The 22,961-nt window shown below is 42.2% G+C and overlaps 1 protein-coding gene across 1 annotated transcript in view; it reads right to left on the reverse strand.

Moving 5' to 3' along the window:
* kif25 (kinesin family member 25) overlaps nucleotides 1-22,961 on the reverse strand; it is a 113,934-nt gene that overhangs the window by 83,395 nt on the left and 7,578 nt on the right. Inside the window, exons 3-7 of the mRNA XM_080199909.1 lie at nucleotides 22,248-22,370; nucleotides 13,268-13,406; nucleotides 9,479-9,582; nucleotides 7,850-7,938; nucleotides 1,700-1,742 (exon numbers count right to left, since the gene is read on the reverse strand). Of these exons, the coding sequence (XP_080056035.1) occupies nucleotides 1,700-1,742; nucleotides 7,850-7,938; nucleotides 9,479-9,582; nucleotides 13,268-13,406; nucleotides 22,248-22,370 (498 nt within the window). The remainder of the gene's footprint in view (nucleotides 1-1,699; nucleotides 1,743-7,849; nucleotides 7,939-9,478; nucleotides 9,583-13,267; nucleotides 13,407-22,247; nucleotides 22,371-22,961) is intronic.

Raw genomic sequence — 22,961 nt, forward strand, 5'->3', positions numbered from 1 at the left:
TTCCCCGACAATATTCTCCATCGCAATTCTTGCTGGCAGCTGGCGGGTCAGGTGGGTGAATCGTCCCCTTAGTCCTTTTACAATAATACTTAATAAATAAAATCAAAGGAAAATGCATAGCGAAGGGGTTTTGGCACAGCTAAGTTTCGAACTGATAGTGGAAGGGATTTTGCCAATGAGTTCAGAGACAAGTGAAAATAAATGCTACCTCTTGGAAGTACTTTCTGCAATGGACTCTGTAAAAAGCATCATTCTGTGGTTGATGAAACACTGCAATTTAACTGATCAGCCAGACTGCCAGGTTGACAGCCATCCTAACACAGGAGGTTCACACAAATAATTCACTCCAGATATTTGGAGAATATGAAAAAGGGCTGGGAAGATAGGACCCCAATCAGATTTTTGGCCTCTCACACTATCTTCCTGGCTTGTCATGCTGACTGACCAGTGCAGCAAGTTGGTTAAATCGCACTTGACATTGTTGTTGTCCATTCTGCACCAGATTTGCAAGCCAGTCTCACTCTCTTCAATTTTGCATACAAGAAAGCCTGTCCTTGAATACTGTGAAAACAAAACTCAATTCAACTCACACCCAGTCAGCCAAAATTTCACCCTCCATATATGTTGAAGGGGAGACTCTGGAATATGATGAGCACTTCCCATATTTTGGCAGCCACCTCTCTCAAGAGGATTTTGTTGATGATGTGATCCAACACCTGATCAGCTGTACCTACCCCATCTTCTGGAAAGTACAGAGCAGAGAGATCTGGATTTTGTATCAGTGACACATAAGAGAGTTAGAGAAATTCCATCGGCAATGTACACTGCATCATCTGGACTCCATGGGAGAACTGTCAAACAATCACTAGTGTCTTTCTTGAAGCCAATACTAGATGGCATTCAAGCAAAACTCTGCAAAATCAACTTCAATAGACACTATGCCTGCATGGCCATAAACCATCTTCTCCATCCTGTCCTATTTTCTCAACTCTCAAATGGCCTGAATTCCAGAGAAGGGCAAAGAAAACACTTCAAAGACAATCAGTTCTCTTTGAAGCACAATAGTATTGACATTGATGACTAAAAGCAGCTTGCCATCAATTATCCACAGTAATGACAGCTTGTCTATGAAGTTGCATCATTCTTTGAGTCACAAGACTTAATACTGAGGCAAAGCAGCAGCAGAGAAGGAAAAGACAAGAAAGGAAATCCTGCATTTCAATCCAAATACCTCTTGGATGTCCTGTCCTATGTGCCCAACATGCAAGTCAAGAATTAGCCTGTTCAGTCCCATGAAGACCGATGGCAAAAACCCACGACCCTGAATAAATGTCATCCTCGAATCATGGAACATGTGATGGTAATGATGATATTGATCCAAGGGTTCTGATGAGATCTGGTGATGCCACCATTGACTGTAATCTGACGTTATTTAAGTAATTAGGAAGAAAGTCTCATCAAGATTAAATAATTATAAAGGTATAACAATATTTAGATCATGTGGATATTAACTATGCATAAAGAATAATTATGGAATTGCAAGGCACAGATTTAAGTAGAGGAGCAGATTTAAAACAAAAACAATGTTTACCTATTGAGGCATGAACTAACTAGAGGTTTATTTTTAACACCACTAATTACACCTTCTACCACAATGATAAGATTATTATTGGGTAATGGACAGGATAGTAGTACTCACATCATCAATCCAATGAATCACCCTCTCAGATGCAGTTCCAGGCCTAAAAAAATCACACACAACAAAATATTTGAAAAACTAATAAGGACACCAGTATAAAAAAAAGGCAAATTCAAATAATACTATGTTATTGTTTAATTTTATAGCTTAAGCAAAAAGAATTGTCAGCATTGTAAATGCAAAGATAGATAACCTCATACATTATTCAACCTGGAATAGGTTTGCAAAAAAAGGAATAATTTCAATTTTGATACACACTTCACTAAAGACTGTTAAATGGATTGAAAATACCTATACAATGAACTACTCATTTAAATTCTTTAACATTTATTCTCAGGGCATCAGTGGAAAGGTCAGCATTCACGCCCATCCTTAATTACCCAATGAAGGTGTTTTCATTCATTTACGGGATGTGGGCATAGTTGGCTAGACCAGCATTTATTGTCCGTTCCTAGTTGCCCATGGGAAGGTGGTGGCGAACTGCCTTCTTGAACCACTGCAGTCCCTGAGGTGTGAGCATCTTCACAGTGCTGTTAAGGAAGGAATGCGAGGATTTTGACCCAGCAACAGTGAAGGGACAGTCATACATTTTCAAGTCAGGATGATGACTAACTTGGAGGAAGAAATAGTCCCTGTAAAAGCAAATTACTGCGGATTCTGGAATCTGAAACCGAAAGAGAAAATGCTGGAAAATCTGAGCAGGTCTGGCAGCATCAACATTTCAACTTGAAATTTCAGCTCTTTTCTCTCCTTACAGATGCTGCCAGAACTGCTCAGATTTTCTAGCATTTTCTCTCTGTGTTCCCAGGTATCTGCTGCTCTTGTCTTTCTACTTGGTACTGATCATGGGTTTGGACGGTTGTGCCTAAGGAACCTTGGTGATGGATTCTTCTTGTTGAATAATGGTTAAAGCACAGAACTTCAGAACACCTTAAGGTACTTTCACAGTGCTATTAGGTTGGGAGTTTGTGATTATAACTCAGTGGCTATGAAAAAAATCAATATATGCCCAAGTTAAGTATTGTGACATGGAAATTAGGAAGTGATGGTGCTCCAATACACCGATTGCCCTTGTCCTTTTAGATAGTGGTGGTTGCTACCAAAGCAGCAGTAATGACCTGCTGCACTGCAGCCTGCAGATAGTACAAACTGCAGTTATGTTGCACTGGTGATGGTAGATAGAGTGTTGATCAAACAAACTTCTTTATTAAGGATAATGTCAATTTCCTGGGGAGTTTTGTAGCTGCACCTATCCAGGCAAGTGGAGAGTATTCTATCACACTCCTGACTTCGACCTTGAAAAAAAGATTTGGGAGACAAGAGAACCATTGACAGGAAAACATTCAACTTCGGATCTGCTCTGGTAGCTACAGTAGTTACTGTGGCTAGTTGAGTGTCTGGTCAATGATGACCACCAGGGTGTTGAAATGGTGGGGTATTTGGTGATAGTAATGCTGAGTTGAGAATCCCAGCCATAATTTGTGATTAGAGCTAACAAAAAAAGCAGCAAAAGATATTGCAATTAAAAATGATACTGGACTGAAACAGATACCAAAAGAAACTTCATTTAAATTGTGTCTTTCACATCCTCAAGACATGCAAAATGATACACAGCCAAAAAAGTTGCTTAGAGTCACTGTTGTTTAGAGTCATCAGTTCGTGTGAAAGAAGAATCTTACAAATAACATTGAGCTTGATTAATTTGCTCTGCTAGTGCTAGCTGAGAAAGAAATGCTGCCCAGGACACTAAGGAAACTCTTCTGTTCTTTGAATACTAACTGTTAAAGGGAACTTGAGCAGGAAAAAGGACCCCAGTTTAATATTTTATTCAAAAGTTGATGGCTCCAACAGTGCAGTGGGTATTAAGTGCCGCACTGAAATGTTAGCCTTGATTATACCACCTTGAACTCATGATCTTCAGATTCAGAGCTGAGAACACTTCCATTGCTTCAGCTTGATACTCCTTAAAAATTTAGTTTGTGTTAAAACAAAGGCAGACTGGGAGGAAAACTAAACCAAATACTAGGAGGAGACTTGAGATTAAACCACAGATGTCTACTTAAAAGCAGAAACATAGGGAGTGGCAGTAAAACAATCCACAAATATAAGTAAGCTGTGCCAGAAAATTAACAAGTGTGGGAATAAAAACAGATGGCTATAGTAAAAGCAAAACAACAGTTATATTTAAAAACAAATACACTGGAAGCAACCTCATAGACAAGTACCACAAGCAAGAGCAACAACACCAAGCCTCAGGGGCTGGACTTAAAAACACAAACACTGAATACAAGACACCAAAGAGCGTAGCCAGAATTGTCCTGCTGTCCTCATTGGCAGGATCTTTGGGTCCCACCTACAGTGAACCCCTAACTGTGGGTTTCTCGGCAGCTAGTGTTGCGTAGAATGGAAACCGCATTCACAGCTGTGGGATCAGAAGGTCCTGCCGCCGGTCAAAGGCTGGTTGCCTCCGCTGCCGCAAACATGCTGCACGGGGACTGGAAATCCTGCCCACTGAATGGGACTCAGTAAAAATTAAAGCAGAACTGAAAAAGGTAATGTCTTGAGGTGTGGTCAGACTGCATAAAGACTTGGAAAGGAAAATCAGGGTCATAATGAGGGAGGGGAGGTGAAAGGATTTCGGATTTCTCTGGTGGGAGTCAGGACAGAGGCATTTACACCTCCCACCCCGTCTCCAACACAGGGCTGTGAGCTATTTGAGGAACAAGCAGTTGTTTGGATAATTTGGGGAGATCTGGAAACTGGTGAAGTGGAAAATGAAGTTCAAGAGGCAATGCAGCAAAATTAAGAAATACTAAGCCCAGAATCTTCCAGGCCTTCACCCCGGCAGGACCTTCCACTCTCGCTGATATGAACAGAGATTTCAATAGCTTGTCGGCCCTGACCTGGGGAAACCCACTGCAGGGAATGTGTAGAAAATTCCAACATATGGTGCATAGAAATGGTTGAGAGACAATATTAACATTTGCATCAGAGTTATTTGAATTTCAGGGTTATGGGGTTGGTTTGATGCAGAATGAAGAAACAACACAGGGAGGATGACTTCCATCTACAGAGGGTGCAATAGACAACTAGCCACGGGCAAGAGCATGGATTGTGTAGGAACCAGGGGGGAAACAAATTGAGAAGGAATACATACAAGTCAGTGACAAAAACAGAGTGGGGTGCCAGATATAGCAGGGAAATGGGTAAGAAGAAAAGCAGGAAGCAACCAGAGGGTGAGTTAAAATGTAAATCATATTGGGGCATAAGGAAGATGAGAACAGCTAAGCTGAAGATAGATATTAGCTGGGATTTTCAACTCCAGGTCTAAGTCCCATGGTGATGGAAATCCCGCCAGAGTCCAGTGGGAAGACCCACCAAATCATATGAGGCGGGGCTGATTAATTATGCAGCCAGTGGTTTCTCAGAGAATCATACAGTATTGGCAGGCAGGTAGTTGCATGCTCCTCTGTCATATTGGAGTGACATATTTAAAAGACACCCAAAGAGCTACTCATTCATTGCACTTTGGAGTTCGGAGCTGGACATAGCAGACAGGAATTAATAAGTACCCACAGTTCAACAATGCCTCAAGTCATGGATGTCAGGATGGGTGTCCTTTTTTCAAGGGACAGGAGGAGTAGGCCCAACTGTCTCACCATGCCTGCATGGGAGGCGGTCGCCAGGATGGTTAGTGCCAATTCTACTCATAAGAGGAGCTGCCTGCAATGCAGGAAAAGAATGAATGACTCAACCACATCTGCAGGGTAAGTGAGCACTCTGCTCTTCATACTCCTCTCACTGAATGAAAATTGGGTCTTGGTCCTTGGGGAGGTGGTGTCCTAGTAGTATTATCACTGGATTAGTAATACCCAGACTCAGAACAATGCTCTGAGGGCCTGGGTTCGAATTCCACCAAGGCAGATGGTGAAATTTGAATGCGATAAAAATTTGAAATTAAAAGTTGAATGATGATCATGAAACCATTGTCGACTGTCGTAAAAACTCACTAATGCCCTTTAATGAAGGAAATCTGCCATCCTTACCTGGACTGACCTACATGTGACTCCAGATCCAGAGCAACGTGGCTGATACTTAACTGCCCTCTGAAACTGCTGAGCAAGCCACTTAGACAAGGGTAATTAGGATGGGCAATAAATACTGGCTCAGCCAGTGACATCCATATCCCATGGATGAATTAAAAAAATTAGCAAGACCACCACCTATGCTGCCCATGCACCTCCATGGTGCTGGGATGCTGCCTCAGCCTCACTCCAGTCATTGTGATCTGCAGGTAGGGAGGTGACTGTGGATGCCTGACCCAGCCACACTGAACGTACAAATCTAGGGCGGGGAGGGGTGTAGGATGCGTAGGCTGGTTGCTATCTCTGGCCCCTGGTGTCCTTCTCACTGCTTGCAAGTCTGAAGAGTATGACTGGGGTACCCTTGGGGTCCAGCAGCAATGCATTTCAGTCTCCAGAAAAATCCTATCAAAGTCTTTAGAAACAGCAGGACATAATGTCAGCAGGCTGTCTCCACCTCTGCTGCAAGTCTAGAGGGAGCACCTAGTTGCAGTGGTACAGCACGTAAAAATAAATAGCTCTGAGCTCACTCTGGTAGCACAGGTATACAATAATTTCAAATTGTTGTTGCACACCCTCCCATCCATTACCATCACCTTCCCTTTGGCATCCCATCCATTCCACTTCATATCTGCCCTCTCCTCAATAAAATCTCCATCTGGCCTTCCAGCTGCTGCAACCTGTTGTGCTGGTTAGCCTTGAGCAGCATGAATGCCCAAAACCAGGGCAGATGATTGGATGATGGGGGTGGAACAGTTCCAGTCAGGTGGTAATTTAAAGCCTCCTAATGATATGGTAAACAGGGGAGACGATAGAGTGGTAGCATTGTCTTGAACTAATCACCAAAAGACTCAGAGTAATGCTCTGGGGATCCAGATTTGAATCCCACATGGTAGATAGTGGAATTTGAATTCAATAAAAATCTGGAATTAACAGACAGCATTGTCAATTGTTGCAAAAACTCATCTGGTTCACTAACGCCCTATAGTGAAGGAAATCCACTATTCTCACCTGGTCTGGCTGACAGGTGACTCCAGATCCACAACAATGAAGTTGACTCTTAATTGTTCTCTAATATGGCCTAGTAAGCCATTCAATTCAAGGGCAAGTAGGGACGGACAACATTGGCCTTTCCAGCCATGCCCGCATCCCGTAAATGAATGGAAACAGCTTTCTCCTGGCTTTGGGCAGGAATGGTGACCCATCATTCTCCCACCATGATGATTAGGACCTCAGATCTCACCATCAGGAAACCAATAAAAACAATAACAAATAAAAGAACAAGATGGCAACTGTACTGGGAAAGACTTGGGAGAACTTGGTTCTTTAAGCTTAAAACCATAGAATCCCTACAGTGTAGAAGGGGGCCATTTGGCCGATCGAATTTGCACCGACCACAATCTCACCCAGGCCCTTTTCCCATAAACCCACATATTTACCCTGTTAATCCCCTGACACTAGGGTCAATTTGGATGGCCAATCAACCTAACCCTCACATCTTTGGACTGTGGGAGGAAACTGGAGTACCTGGAGGAAACCCACGCAGACATGGAAAGAATGTGCAAATAGACAGTGAGTCGAAGCTGGAACTGAACACAGGTCCCTGGCACTGTGAGGCAGCAGTGCTAAACACTATGCCACCATGCTGCCCCATTATTACATTTGTACAAACAATTTTAATTTTGTGACTATATTGGAATTATTAATGTTAAAATTAACTATTTCCCATATCATTGCCCAATCAATACCAAGTCTAGTCTTCAACTGAAATTAGGAAAAAGAGTGGAAGATATTTTGACCAGGGATGCAGATATAATTCAGGTCCAATTTTAAAGTCACCCAACACTACTTTTACCCTTATACAATGTTGGACATTGCATTATTTAGTATACCGGAAATGTTGTGCCTTTGTGCACGTCCTGCTATCTTTTCAATTATAAATTCTGGTGTTCACATATATGATGATGATAGCAAAAGTAAACTTGTCATGCTATAAATATATCATTTTTTGTGTGGAGATGCTGCAGCAAAATGGACTATTGCAATACAGAGAAAAAGCATGTCTTACCTTTCCAAAGAGCTTGGGTCATCATTTCCAGAATCAAATGGCAAAGAAGGGCGCACTCTACAGTGCACTCTAATATTCCCACGCAGTTCCTGAAATTAAAAATACTTAGCAAACTATAGCTGATCCCTGACATGTGGAAAATTAATGAATTTAGATCTAGTGTGTATGTTAATAGCTAGGTCACTGCAAAAACAATATCAATCTTATGAATAGTAATGACAGCCTTGTGAAGTAACCTTAACACTTAGGCAAAATGTTTCTTTTGAATTTCTGTCATTCTCTGGACACCTGGTGTTGCACATTTGTCTTTTTCCTTCCTGGTTCTTCTCATGTTCCAAGCACAAATGCTAAAAGAGATAGCAAATCGGTATCCTGCCCCTCCCTGTCTCCATCAAAACTATTCTTTACTTGTCGATTTGATATACTAAGGGTGCGATTTAGCGAGCACATTAGCCGCAGGTGCAAATTCCAGAATGGCTGCTAAATCTCATGAGCAGCTGGAAACAGGATCTGTGGCAGAGAGATCTCAGTTTGAGATCTTCTCTTCCCTCAACCCCCCACCCACCTATCAATGATATAATCAGTTCACACCCAGAAAGGAGTAAACTTGATTTCCATATACTTTAATAAATGCGGCAGAATCCCAAGGCCAACTGGGAGGTGGGAAAGGGAGGGGAGAGCCCCTATGGGGAGTGGGAGGGGGGTGTCTTGAACTCTGTGGTGGGGAAGGGGCTTTAAATTTAAATTTGGGGTCTGGATGCCCTTTAAAATTAGTATAAAAATAAGTATCCCAGCCAGTGGAAAATTCCTGCTCCCACCACCCCCTACTCCATTCCCAATTTTACCATGGCTTCTTGATACCATAGCCTGTTAAGTGCTGTCACTCTCAGTTTTCTTCTGAAATTCAGCTCTTTTGTTCATATTTGGATTAAGGCTGTAAGGAGGACTGGTGCCATGGCCCTGATGAAACCCAAATTGAGTACAGGTGATTACATTTGTGGTAAGCATTTAATAAGGCTGTCCATGACTTTTTCCATCGCTTTGCAGATGACAGAGAATAAGCTAATGGGGCAGTAATTGACTGTACAGAACTAATTCTGCTTTTTGTGGAAATAACTTATCTGGGCACTTTTCCGTTTAGTTGGGCAGATGCCAGTGTTTTCCAGCTGTATTAGAACACCATGGCTGGAGGAGGAGCTAGTTTTTGACACAAGCCATCAGCATCACACCTGGGATGTTTTGGAGCCGATATATCCAGTGTGCTTAGTGGTGGTTTGATACCACATGGAGTGAATTGAGTTGGCTAAAGACTAGTCACGAGCTGTCACAGGTTTCAAAAGCATATCTCTAAATCTCTGGTTGAGGCCTCTGGATTGTTGCTCCAGTAACATGATGAATTGTGGCTATGTTACTAGACCAACAAAGACACCTCAGCTATGACTGGAGTGGGACTTGAACTCACAACCTTGTGACTCAGAGGTACCAGTATTACAGCTGATATAGCAAATTACTTTGCTATTTTAATGGTAATGTTAGTCTAAAATTAAAATCATACTTTATGTTTTTGCTAATAGAATTTCTACCTACTGATTTTGACAAAAAAGTGCAGAATATGAACCAAGTACTTACTATTAGTGCATTGTGAAGCATCTTCCTTTTATGCTTTTCTGCAATGTATCTGCCACTAACTTCCTGAAGAGATTTTTCAAGTTGAAAGACTTGTCCTTGGAGCTCTGTGATCATAGACGAGTAGCATTATTTTATTTTCTTGGAAATATTCCCGGTTTATTTTGTTTTCTCCTGTGCCTAGTAACTATTTGATGGAGTACAGTTGTACAAGCATTCATTGCACTCCAATACCATTATTACTATTAATATTGCAAAAGCCTCAACAGACATTAACAGGCTCCACAGCCATACCCAGTCCTATACTAGGCAAAAGAGTAATCAGTCCTATACCTCCAAATAGCCAGATGATGAAGGATAGAACTTGGGTCAATCGTTTCATGCCTTTATAAGCATTTATTAAAGGATACGCATTATAAACATATGCCTCCAAATGCAACCATCGCAATTTCTCTATATTCCTATTTATATCCTTTTGAATGAAACAAATGAACAAAGGTCAAACAAATTAATAAAAGTATATAATCCCTTAAAGAAACCCCACAACCAAAGAACAAAAATGCAAAAGAAACTTGCAGAAATTAAAATGTGATTATGGAGGTCTATACAGCATTCCAGCCTCTACTCCAATTTATAGGAACATAAGTGAACTTATAAGTGAGCTTATGCTCACTACCTGCATACAATTATATCAAATTAACAATTAAGGTTGGGAATAGTAACTAATTTTCCTCACTCTGTAACCAAGGGCATCAGGGCTAATTGTAGCTCACTTGATACTGTTCCAATGAAAGTGAGCTAACTCAGCATTGACAGAGGTCAGATCAAAATCTGCCTTCATTTTTATGTCTAGAGGGCTGGTGCACTATATGGGGTGTTTGGATCAATAACATTAAAAGGTAAAGTATGCAACTTAATTAAAACAGAGACTTTCATTGATAATTTCTTAAATATAGAAATACATACAAAGTGTTAACCATGACAGTAAAAATATGGTTAACACCTGCTGAGCAGATTTAATACATCATAATGTTTAAAAGAAATGGCAAATTGAAGGACTACAGTTTCAATACCATATTTATGATGATATTGGTGCCTTAGCTCCCTTAGAATCCTCAGAGTTTAAAACTTTGCACAGGGCAAGCTAAGAGAATGTTTAGTACTATAAACTAACCTAGTCCTCCAGCAGTAAGGCTAGAGACTTTAATGTATTGTTTAATTTCAAGTACCAGCTATGATTCAATTAGTAGCACTCTCTGTTCTTCAATTAAAAATTATGGATTAAAATCCCACTCCAAAGTTTTTCACCCATTTTTGACCACAATCCCATCCAGGCTCTATTCCCGTAACCCCACATTTACCCTGCTAGTCCCCCTGATACTAGGGGCAATTTAGCATGGCCAATCTACCTAACTCACACATCTTTGGACTGTGGGAGGAAACTGGAGCATCCAGAGGAAACCCAAACAGGACATGCAAACTCCACAGACAGGCACCTGAGGCTAGAATTGAAGCTAGATCCCTGGCGCTGTGAGGCAGCAATGTTAGCCACTGTGCCTTGAAATTATATTTTCCAATATCATTTGAAAAATATTTGTTTCAGATTATATTTCATTTTATGAGGAGAGATGGTGGCACAGTGATAATGTCACCAGACTAGTAATCCAGAGGCCCAGGCTAATGCTCTGGAAACATCCCACCATAGCAGCTGATCGAACGTGGATTCAATGAATAAATCTGGAATTAAAAAAGTTAGTCTCAGTAATAGTGATCATGAAACCACTGTCATAAAAACCCATCCAATTCACTAATGTCCTTCAGGGAAGGAAATCTGCCATCCTCATTTGGTCTGTCCTGCATGTCTCCATGTCTAAAGCAATGTGGTTGACTCTAAATGTCCTCTGAAATGGCCTGGCAAGCCACTCAAAACCACTACAATGCCAGCAAAAAGTAATGAAACTGATGGGTTGAACTTGGCAACAAAAATGACAACAGCAAACTCAGCCCTCTCAATCCTCCTGACTAACATCTGGGGGTTTGTGCCAAAATTGGGAGAGCTATCTCACAGACTAGTCAAGCACAGCCCTGACATAGTCCCACAGCAGGACAGACACTGCAAAGATGGCAGCACAGTGGTTACCAGTCAGGGGGTAGTTTCTGGGAGTTCTAGATTCCATGAATTCTCATGGCATCAAACGTGGATAAGGAAACCTCCCGATTACCACCCCCCACCCACACTTGAAGAATCAGGACTCCTCCATGTTGAACACCACTTGGAGGAAGCACTGAGGATGGCAAGGGCCCAGAATGGGTGGGGGATTTCAATGGTCCATTACCAAGAGAGGCTCAGTAGCAGCACTATTGACCGAATTGGCTGAGTTCTAAAGAATGCAACTGTTAGACTGGGTCTACAGAAGATGGTGAGAGAAACCAAGAGAGAATAGCCTGTTTGACTTCATCCTCATCAACCTACCTGTTTTAGATTGTGTGTGTGCATGACAGTATTGGTAGCAGTGACCACCACACAGTCCTTGTGGAGATAAAGTTCCATCTTCACATTGAGGATACCTTCCAACCATTATCACAGTGCTAAATGGAACAGCTTTCGAACAGATCTCGCAACACAAAACTGAGCATCCATGAGGTGCTGTGGGCCAGCAGCAGCAGCAGTATAATTGTGTATCACAATCTCGATAATTATATTTGACCAAATGTGTCATCAAGGAGGCCTAGCAAAACTGGAGTAAGCGGGATGTCAGGGCAGAAATTCTCTGTTTGTTGCACATATTTAGTTGCAGTTGTTGCAAATCAATTATCTCAGTCCCAGCATATCATTGCAGAAGTTCCTCAGGGTAGTGTCCTATGCCCAACTGTCTTCAACTGCTTCATCAATGACCTTCATTCCATTCTAAGGTTGGAAGTGGGATATTTGTAGATGATTGCATAATGTCCAGCATCATTCACGACTCCTCAGATACTGAAGCAGTCTGTGTCCATCTACAGCAAGACCTTGACAATGTTCAAGCTTGGCTAACAAGTGGCATGTAACATTCAGGCCACACAACTGCCAGGTGATGACCACCTCAAACACAAGGGAATCCAGCCATTTCCCCTTGACATTCAATGGCATTATAATTGCTGAATCTCTCACTGTCAACATGCTGGGGGTTACCATTGACCAGAAACTCAACTGGACCAGAGATATAAATACAGGTCAGAGACTAGGAATCCTTGGATGAGTAACTCATGCAAAGCCTGTCCATCTACAAGGCAGTCATGAGTGTGATGGAATAGTCTCCTCTTGGCTGGATGAGTGCTCCTCCAACAAAACTCAAGAAGCTTGACACCATCCAGGAGAAAGCAGCCTGCTTGACTGGCACCCCATCCACAAACATATATTCACTCCACCACCAACGCAAGGTAACAGCAGTTTGTACCAAATACAAAGAGGCACTGCAGGAAATGACCAAGGCTCCTTCCACATCTCCTTCCAAACCTTCAACCTCTATCACCTCAAAAGACAAGGGCATCGGATATATGTGAACACCATCTCTTGCAAGTTCTCCTCCCAGCCATAACATTCTGACTTGGAGCTATATTGTCTTTCCTTCACTGGGACAGGGTCAAAATCCTGGAACTCCTTCCCTAACAGCACTTTGGGTGTACTTACACCACATGGGATGTAATGGATCAAGGATGCAGTGCTCTACCAACTTCCCAAGGCAATTAGAGTTGGCTGTCCTGACAATTGATGCCCTTATCCCAAGAATGAATAAAAATAACGATACTTACTATTCGTATTGACAGTCTGTACATGTTGTTTCTCACTAACAGTTAGAAATTCCTTCAAGGTTGCTTTGCATTCTTCTTGAAACTGATCAGACAAATCAAGTGTGAATGAATGCAGGGATTTTAACTCTTGTTTCAAGACCTGCAGATCAATAGGAAAGGAGAAAAAAAACACAGAAAATGAGACCCTCATAACAATAACAAACACATTTATTATAACACTATATGGTGAGAGATTTTCCAATTTGCACGGAAGTTTTAAACATCAGGGATAGAATTCTCTGAAAAAATTTCGAAGTATTGTCCCCAGCAGGTAAACCAGTGAGATTCCAGCTGGCTGTTTTGGGGCAATTCAGTTTGCAATTTAACCACACTTGGAAATTTTTTTGGTGCCTGGTGATATTCTCACTGAATTCTCCCACACTTAAGCGTTTTTCTTTGTAAACGGGACCTAAAGATGCCGGGAAAATCAGCTCCGCAGAGATTGGTGGGCCATTGTTAAAGGGCATCCTGACATGAAAGTTAAGTTGAAGGTCTGCCTCCCCCACAGATATCGCAACTCCCTGCAGACATGGAGAACACCCACAAACTTTGAACCTGGAGGAGCAAACTCCCCCCTTCACTAAATGTCCGGGTCACCAATGCCTACCAGCACCCCCTACACACCCTCACAAACACACAACATGCAGGTGTGAGGGAGATCCCGCACGCCTGCCCCCTCTTCCTCCCCCTAGTACTGCTTCCTGGCAGAAGTTGGCACTTCCCCTGACATGCTGGCACTGTCATGTTGGCACTGGCGTGGGTTTCCTCTGAGTGCTCTGGTTTCCTCCCACAGTCCAAAAATGTGCAGGTTTTTTGAATGGGCCATGCTAAAATTCTCCTCCACTGTATCAGAGTGCGGCAACTAGGGGGTTTTCACAGTAACTTCATTGCAGTGTTAATGTAAGCCTACTTGTGACTAATAAATAAACTTTTATATTGGTATTATGTGGAGATGGCCTCTGATATTGGTTGAGGGAGGCAGGTTAGCGGGGAGGAGAGTGCTCCATTGCTTGTGCTAGTTGGAGGAAGGATGGGGGAGGCCCCAGTGCTTGTGAGGGGAACCTTCCATGTCAGTGGTGGTGGGAGGTGGACAAGAGGCTGAGTCACGTTTACTTTCTGTGCAGTGCCTTTAAAGATGGGACCCTGATCTCTGTGGAGCCGCCCACCAATGATATTATCCCCATCCACGCAAGTGCCTGACAATCTGGACTAAAAACTGGGCAATGTGGCTGCAGAGCTACCACCAGTTTTCAGTCAGAGTCTGACACTTTGAAAAAATAGGAAAGTCACACCCAAAACATTTAAAGATGCTTTGAAAGTTGTTCATTCTCAGTGATGAATAGATTACATTTAAGAATTTGCCTTAATTAACTTCTCATTGCCCATACTTGAATTTGAATGAGAAATATGAATTCCTGTTTGGGAAATTTATTCAACAGCATGTTAAGAATGAGCAACAATTCAAAAAAGATGACATTTAAAGTAAACGTCCCAGCTGTCTCCCACCGGCCTCCTTCCCACCCTGCCTGCCTTCGTATATACACACTCAATGCAGGTTTGATCGTTCAATTTTTAAAATTCTTCCCACATAATCAAGTATATAGAAGTTATTTTGTAGAAAAGGGATCTCAGATTGACAGCGAACATGAGACTGGTATGGAAAGTTGGGTGATCAGTAATTTGTTGAGAATAGGGTCAAGGGAACAGAGGTAGGTCTCGTGGATGAGATGTGCTTAGAGAGGTAGATAGGAGAGAAACATCAGGCTAAAATGTCACCTATAACAAATCTCAGTTCCTTGGGCTTAAAGGAGATACTTGAAGGGTGTCCAGAATGAGTGCCTGTAATTGTTTGAATGGAACAAGGGCATCAAAAGATGAAGATGAGGTTATGAATACGTAGATCAATAGTTGCAGAAATGCCCTGTTGAACAAAGTACTAAAGTTGGGGACTTGGAAGTCCAGCTTAGGTGACTTTAAGGCAGAGGTTCTTTTACAGGTGAACACAGGACGCCATTGGATTGGCAAGGGGAAAGGTGCAGAACATAACAAGGAAATGGTCAAAAATGGCCTTATCTATGATTGACATGGTTGACCACAGAGAAGGCAAGGCCAACAGCGTGGCCATGAATATAGAGAGGGGACTTTATTATGAAGGAAGAGATAATGGGAGGATAGAATGTAGTAAGTTCAGAAAAAGGAGAGCATGATGAGTTGAGACAGAGCATAGGAAGCCCCGAGATGCAGAAAATGAGTAAGGAGAGCAGTGACAATATCACTATGAGAAGCCTGGCATGGTACTTGTGTGGGTAATAGAGAAAAAGAATTACAAATGAGACATGTGAAGTCCAACAAACTGAAATGCTCAAAAAGTTAAGTGTGTGCCCGGTGTTCAAGACAGCAAGAGAGAGTTAAAGGGATGGGGGGGGAGGAGGGGCAATGATCTTGAGGGGGTGCCTCTAATGCACCCAGGGTTTCCCCATCTCTTGCATGACACCAGCCTGCACAGCTAAATTTGCTGGGGCTTCCCTCATGGGATGGGTCAGTCCTGCCTCAGGTATTGGTGGGGGCAGAATTAAATTCTTAAATGGCCAAGTGGTCAGGTGGGCAACCTGATGCCTTCCTTACCGGACATAAAATGTCAGACAGGTCGGGAGCAGGCTGATTGTCGGCGGGAAGGTCAACTGCTGGATTTTAGATGCACCCCAGCCTTCAAACTTGCCAGCGAGGCAGCGTAAAATCCAGCCCCTCGTGTGAAACATGGGAGATAATTTTCAAATTTCATGCTCTCAGCAGGAAGCATGTTCCTTCCTGCAAGTAAATCCGAAATTTGGCTGTACACTGGTGGGAAGGTCAAGTGCTGTGTATGCCCAAAGCTCTGATTTGTATTGCCAGGAGCTGTTTTTCCAAATCAGGACTGTAAACTCAACAGGTCACCTCCCAACTACAAATTGTGACCTACTCCAGATAGAAATTTGCTAAGAGCAAGTGCTTCTGACAGTGTATAATCTGGGCAAAGGATTAAACTGCAGAAATAGTCAGCATCTGTGTTAGCTTCAAAGTTAATTATCCCAGGAACAAGCAGGGATTAAATGAAACACTGACAGTCCAGAAGACTGGAGATGTAGCTGAGATTCCTCTTGATACATTAATGCAGGTATGTTGGTGAGGAATTTTGCTGTTTACATTAATGTGCTGTGAAATGGATTTTTCTCATTGCATTCGCTTCTCTCTCCCATTGATAAAGTGCCAAGTTCAAAATAACTAAAATTGAGGAAAATAAAAAGGCATTTCACAGGATGCAAGTCTCCCAGTAATGTGATCAGCAATTTTAGACAGACCAGAAGAATACATTGTCCTGCTAATTGGAACACATACGAATATAAGAAATAAGAGCAGGAGTAGGCCATCTAGCCCCTTGAGCCTGCCCCGCCATTCAATAAGATCATGGCTGATCTGAAGTGGATCAGTTCCACTTTCCCCCCATAACCCTTAATTCCCTTGTCTATCAAAAACCTATCTACCCGTGACTTAAATATATTTAGCGAGGTAGCCTCCACCACTTCAACAGGCAGAGAATTCCAGAGATTCACCACCCTTTGAGTGAAGAAGTTCCTCCTCAACTCCAATCTAAACCGTCCCCCCACTTATCTTGAGGCTGTGTCCTCTAGTCCTACTATCCTTTCTAAGCCAGAAGAATCTCTCTACCTCTACCCTATCCATCCCTTTCGTTATCTTATATGTTTCTATAAGATCCCCCCTCATCCTTCAAAACTCCAACGAGTACAGACCCAGTCTATTTAGTCACTCTTCACAGTCCAATCCCCTCATCTCCGGTATCAGCCTAGTGAACCTCCTCTGCACTCCCTCCAAGGCCAACATGTCCTTCCACAAGTGCGGCAACCAAAACTGCACACAGTACTCCAGCTGCGGCCTCACCAGTGCCCTGTACGGTTGCAGCAAGACCTCTCTGCTTTTATATTCTGTCCCCCTCACTATAAAGGCCAGCATTCCATCCGCCTTCTTGATCACCTGCTGCACCTGCAGACTGGGTTTTTGCGACTCGTGCACAAGGATCCCCAGGTCCCTCTGCACTGTAGCATGCTGCAGCTTTTCGCCTTTTAAATAATAATCTCTCCTACTGTTATTTCTGCCAAAGTGGATAACCTCACACTTGCTAACAATATACTCCATCTGCCAGGTCCTGGCCCACTTGCTTAGCCTATCCAGATCCCTCTGCAGACTTTCCACACCCTCCACGCAATTTGCTTTTCCACTTGATCTCGAGAGGCGAGAAACTGGGCACGAACCAGTTTTTTGCCTCTCTCGCATACTGCTCACCATGCCAATCGACCAGTGTGACAAGCCAGAAAGATTGTCTCCATGCTTTTAATTGCCTCCATGAACTTTCAATGTTCCTTCTGGTCTGCTAGTTGGAACTTACTTACAGGCTGCTAATGGAATCTGCCTCCCTGCTTCCATGAAAGGTTGGCAATTATACTATTTTACTCTTTGATGGTACTTTGTATATTGGCTCAGCCTCTGTTGCTCTAAAAGATTAACATACACATGCCTCCCTTGTGTGGTGCAATTGTCTAACTCAGGTTGGTATCAATGGGTGCTATTCTGGTTGGCGGTTGGTGACTAGTGGAGTGCCGCAGGGATCAGTGCTGGGGCCTCAACTATTTACCATTTATACAGATGATCTGGAGGAGGGGGCTGAGTGTAGGGTGACGAAATTTGCTGATGACACAAAGATGAGTGGAAAAGCAAATTGTGTGGACTTTACTGTACTCCCTCCGAAGTCTCCACATCCTTCCAGTAGTGTGGTAACCAGAATTGAATTCCGTATTCCAAATGTGGCCTAACCAGAGTTTTATATAACTGTAACATAATTTGCCAACTTTTATACTCGATGCCCAGTCCGATGAAGGCAAGCATGCCATATGCTTTCATCACCACCTTTTCCATCTACGCTGCCACTTAAAGAACTGTGGACCTATACTCCCAGATCTCTCTGTGTCTATGCTCCTGATGGTTCTGCCATTTATTTTATAGCTCCCACCTGAATTGGATCTACCAAAATGCATCACCTCGCATTTGTCCAGATTAAATTCCATCTGCTATTTCTCCGCCCAATTTTCCATCCTATCTATATCCTGCTGTTTTCTCTGACAATCTTCATCACTATCCACAACTCCGCCAATCTTAGTATCATCCGCCAAGTTGCTAATCAGACCAGCTATATTTTCTTCCAAGCTGATCTCTTCAACCAGCTGGTTTTCCAGCAAGGTTAGACTCCATTGACTGGTGTGAATCACATTTTGCCTCTTTTATTGTACTAAGAGGCATAAGATCATGTCTGAAAGCTCACTGAAAAAATAGGCATGGTTCTCTCCTGTTTTCATATTCGATTTGCACTTAGAATTTTTTTTCTTAATATTGTCCCCATGAGACATTTCCCAAAATAACTCCCCAATCATATGCAGTGTGGTAACTATAAGCTGGCCTTTACCTATAGACCTATTGAATTGGATATTGTTTGGGAAGGGAGAAGTCCTAAAAGAGTTCTTGTAAATATATTTTGGATCAGAAAGCGTAATTTCTACATTAACTGTATTGATGTGTTTAGTAGTTCTGATACATAACTGTCTTAGATCATTAGAGTCCTGTTCTTTTTCTTTATTATCTTTAATAAGTGTTATACCACGACTTGACTGGTTATTGTTCTCATTGGGTCTTGCATGTGACTCCTCACACCATCCCTGTAAGCAAACTTATACACTACCATGAACCAGTGTTTCAAGGTGTGAGGTCATGCATTTTGGAAGGTCTAATACAGATAGGAAACATGCAGTAAGTGGCAGAACCCTTAGGAGTATTGATAAGCAGAGGGATCTGGGTGTACAGGTACACAGGTCACAGAAAGTGGCAATGCAGGTGGAGCAGGTAGTTAAGGACGTATACGGCATACTTGCCTTCATTGGCCGGGGCATTGAGTTTAAAAATTGGCAAGTCATGTTGCAGCTTTATAGAACCTTAGTTGAGCCATACTTGGAATATAGTGTTCAATTCTGGTCGCCACACTACCAGAAGGATGTGGAGGCTTTGGAGCGGGTGCAGAAAAGATTTACCAGGATGTTGCCTGGTACAAGGGGCATTAGCTATGAGGAGAGGTTGGAGAAACTTGGTTTGTTCTCACTGGAACAACGGAGATTGAGGGATGACCTGATAGAAGTCTACAAGATTATGAGGGGTATAGACAGAATGGGTAGTCAGAAGCTCTTTCACAGAGTCGAAAAGTCAATTATTAAAGGGTATAGGTTTAAAGTGGGAGAGCCAAGGTTTAAAGGAGATGTAAAGGCAAGTCCTTTACACAGAGGGTGGTGGGTGCCTGGAACTCAGTGCTGGGGGAGGTAATGGAAACAGAGATGATAGTAAGTTTTAAGAGGTGTCTGGACAAATACATGAGTAGGATGGGAATAGAGGGAAAGATAGGGGGTTTTAGTTCAGTCGAGCAGCATGGTCAGTGCAGGCTTGGAGGGCTGAAGGGCCTGTTCCTGTGCTGTAATTATCTTTGTTCAGGTTGGGACACCCTTGCAGATATCATCAGCCAGGTTTGGAACACTATGTAACAGTTGTTATTTCAAGAATGAATAAGGAAGATACTGCCTGTACACGAATAGACCAATTTTGGTATCCTGATGTTACATCAGCCTGTTCGCTTCAATGGTGTCATGATTTCATTCGCTCAATTTGTTTGAGGTGCCTACCCGAATTTTCTGCCTACCATGCTCCACTTCAGTTAACTAACACAACATCTCATGCGCAAGAAAACTTCAGGTATATCTCCTGAGAAGATACTCTGAGCTAATTTTAACCTCAGACTTAAATGTTAAATTCCATATGCCACAGGTTTGCCTACACTTAGGCTATCAATATGTCTTTGCAACGTGTGTTTTGTGTCTGTGTATGCATGCACGCGTCTATGTGTACATGCATTTGTATGTGGCTACGCTCAATGTGGTGTAATGCCCTTCAAGCTATAAGCGCCTGGTGACAGACTAGCGACCTGTTCCAGGAATAATAAGCTACAGAAATAGACAAAAGTTTGACTTATGTACTATCTGAATGCGAAAAGATTGAGACAGAATTCCATTAGAAGAGACGTCAATAAGTCAGGAAGAATAGAAAAGCAGAATATTGTTTAAATGGAGAGAGGCAGCATAATCTGAGATGCAGAATGATCTGGGTGTCCTGGTACATGAATCAAAAAGTAATAGTATGCAGGTACAGCATGCAATTAGGAAGGCAAATGGAATGTAAAGGTAGGGAAGTGTTTCTATAGGGAGACCAGCTATACACAGTTTTGGTTTCCTTACTTAAAAATATAATTGCATTGGATCAGCTGATTCCTGGGATAAAGAGATTGTCTTATGAAAAAAGGCTGAGCAGCTTAGGCCTTTACTCATTGGAAGTTAGAAGAATGAGAGGTGATCTTATTGAAACAGTACACATTCTGAGGAGACTTGACAAGGTAGATGCTGGGAAGATGGTTCCTCTTCTGGGGAGTGTAGAATTAGGAGGCACATTGGTGCCACAGGGCTCAAGTTGCCTGAAAAGAAGCACAATGGCCTTTTCTTACCAGATACATTTTTGACATTCAGAGGTTGTCTAGACAAAAAGATGGAGAGAAAAAAGAACTCTTCTCCTCATTGCCAATGTAGCAATTCAGCCACACATCGGTTTCCATCACCAACACCTTCATTGTGCACCAAAGGAAAAGATCGCTCCTGTGGCTTATAATCAGGTCATCTTCACCTCAGGACATACAACGCTGGTTCAGGTAACGCTACAGACTTAAAAGCCCTCATTGGCTGCTTTCCATCAGGTGAGCTTCCGCTCACTCAATAAGGCAACACATACTCCACAAAGCACATGGGTGGATCTATTGATGATCCCATGCGGCCTTCATGGTCATCATAATGGGTTGAGAGGAAGAAAAGGGGGTAAGGGTATTGGGGGGGGGCATTACATTGATCTGAACAACAGAGCCGATCGATACCTCTGAGAATAGAGGCAGCCCTTTGAACCTGGCCACCTCGGACTCTGCCTCAGGACTGCCATCAGGCCCAACTCCTGGTATCCTGCTCTCTGAGAAATGAAATTCCTGCCTTTCAACGCTGTTGGGATGGAGGCAGGATTGCAATTCTTGACACTCTGTTCCTACTCCCACGAAGGAAATCCAGCCCCAGAACTGTAAAATTATCTTATACTGTTAATGTTACTTTGACCAGTTTAATTTTATTCCTACTGCCTGTTAGTTGGCCTTGATAATCCAACAGCATGAATTTGATAACTGAAGAAGAATGGAATGGAATATCCTGAAGGGTGAGATGAAGTAGGGGAGAGGAGATGTGTGTGAAGCATAAAATTGGCATTTACCAGTTGGGCCAAACATGTTGTTTCTCTGCTTTATATTCTACATAAAATGGTGTATTTGTATGTGATTTTTAACTTGCACGATTAAAAAGTATGTGCAAAAGGGGGAGATTTAATTTCTATGAACTAACCCGCACCCTGCAGTCAGACAAATAAAACTTTTGTGCTTTTTAAATGCAGGGTGCAATCTTATTGGCCATTCACACCACTCTTCAGCTGCAACAAGGTTGGAAAATTTGGTGGCCAGCTAAATCTCCGGACACTGGTTTCAACAATTTTCTATGAACAGCATTTAGAAGTGGCACAAAAACAAGTGAAAAATCAGATCTTAATTTTACCTTTCCTCAGATGAGGAACTGCCCCTCATGTCAACTTATGCCAATATTTCCCTACCCAAAAAATAAAAGTTTGGTTTGCAGAGAATCATAGGCAATAACTTATGCCAGGCACTAGATCAGCCAAATCACTGTTAAATGTGACAAGCAAATGTAATAATGTTTACCTTTACTCCTGCAAATAGCTGAGATAACTGGTAGCCAGTATTTTTCTGAATATTCCACACATCCTCTAAGAGTCTATGCAAACGTGTTGTCTCTTCTCTGCTGTCTTCTACTGACCCTTGGTACTATGTACAAAAAAATTTAATTGTTGTATGGTCAGTATATAAAACACATTATTCTATCTACTAATAACAGATATCGTTTGAGTTCAACCTTCCTAGTGTTTAATTTGCAAAAGCACACATTTATTGTTCTTAACTACAGACTGCCCACGGGCTGCTTAAGGTACTTGCTGTGATTTATACCATCTATTTAGAAACTAAATACAGCAATATCTTTTCTTCAGATTCAATGAAAACAAAGTTACATTTGGAAGTTGCAATTCTTATTTACTACAGCAACTGAACTGTTGCTGAATTAGCACGTACGAAATTTAAGGATGGGGAGTTCCAGATAACTCCTTATATTGCAACGTTGCTTTTGTAATTTCCCTTTTCCTTTTTGTTAATCATTCTATGTCAGCTATCAATCCCTCAGTTCTGATTCTCTGGTTTGAAGCCTCAGGTGTAGGTTGAAAAAATTGTTGATGCGTACATTATATTTTATGAAGCACAGTTTCAGGGGGAAGAATGAAGTGATGGCAAGTATGATATATTTATTTAATTTGACCCCATGGCAAACTTTTCTTGAGCAAGGTACTGTGAATGCTGAAAACC

This window comes from Carcharhinus amblyrhynchos, chromosome 12 (genome assembly GCF_965287045.1).
Source record: "Carcharhinus amblyrhynchos chromosome 12, sCarAmb.v2.hapA, whole genome shotgun sequence".
Classification (NCBI taxonomy): Eukaryota; Metazoa; Chordata; class Chondrichthyes; order Carcharhiniformes; family Carcharhinidae; genus Carcharhinus; species Carcharhinus amblyrhynchos.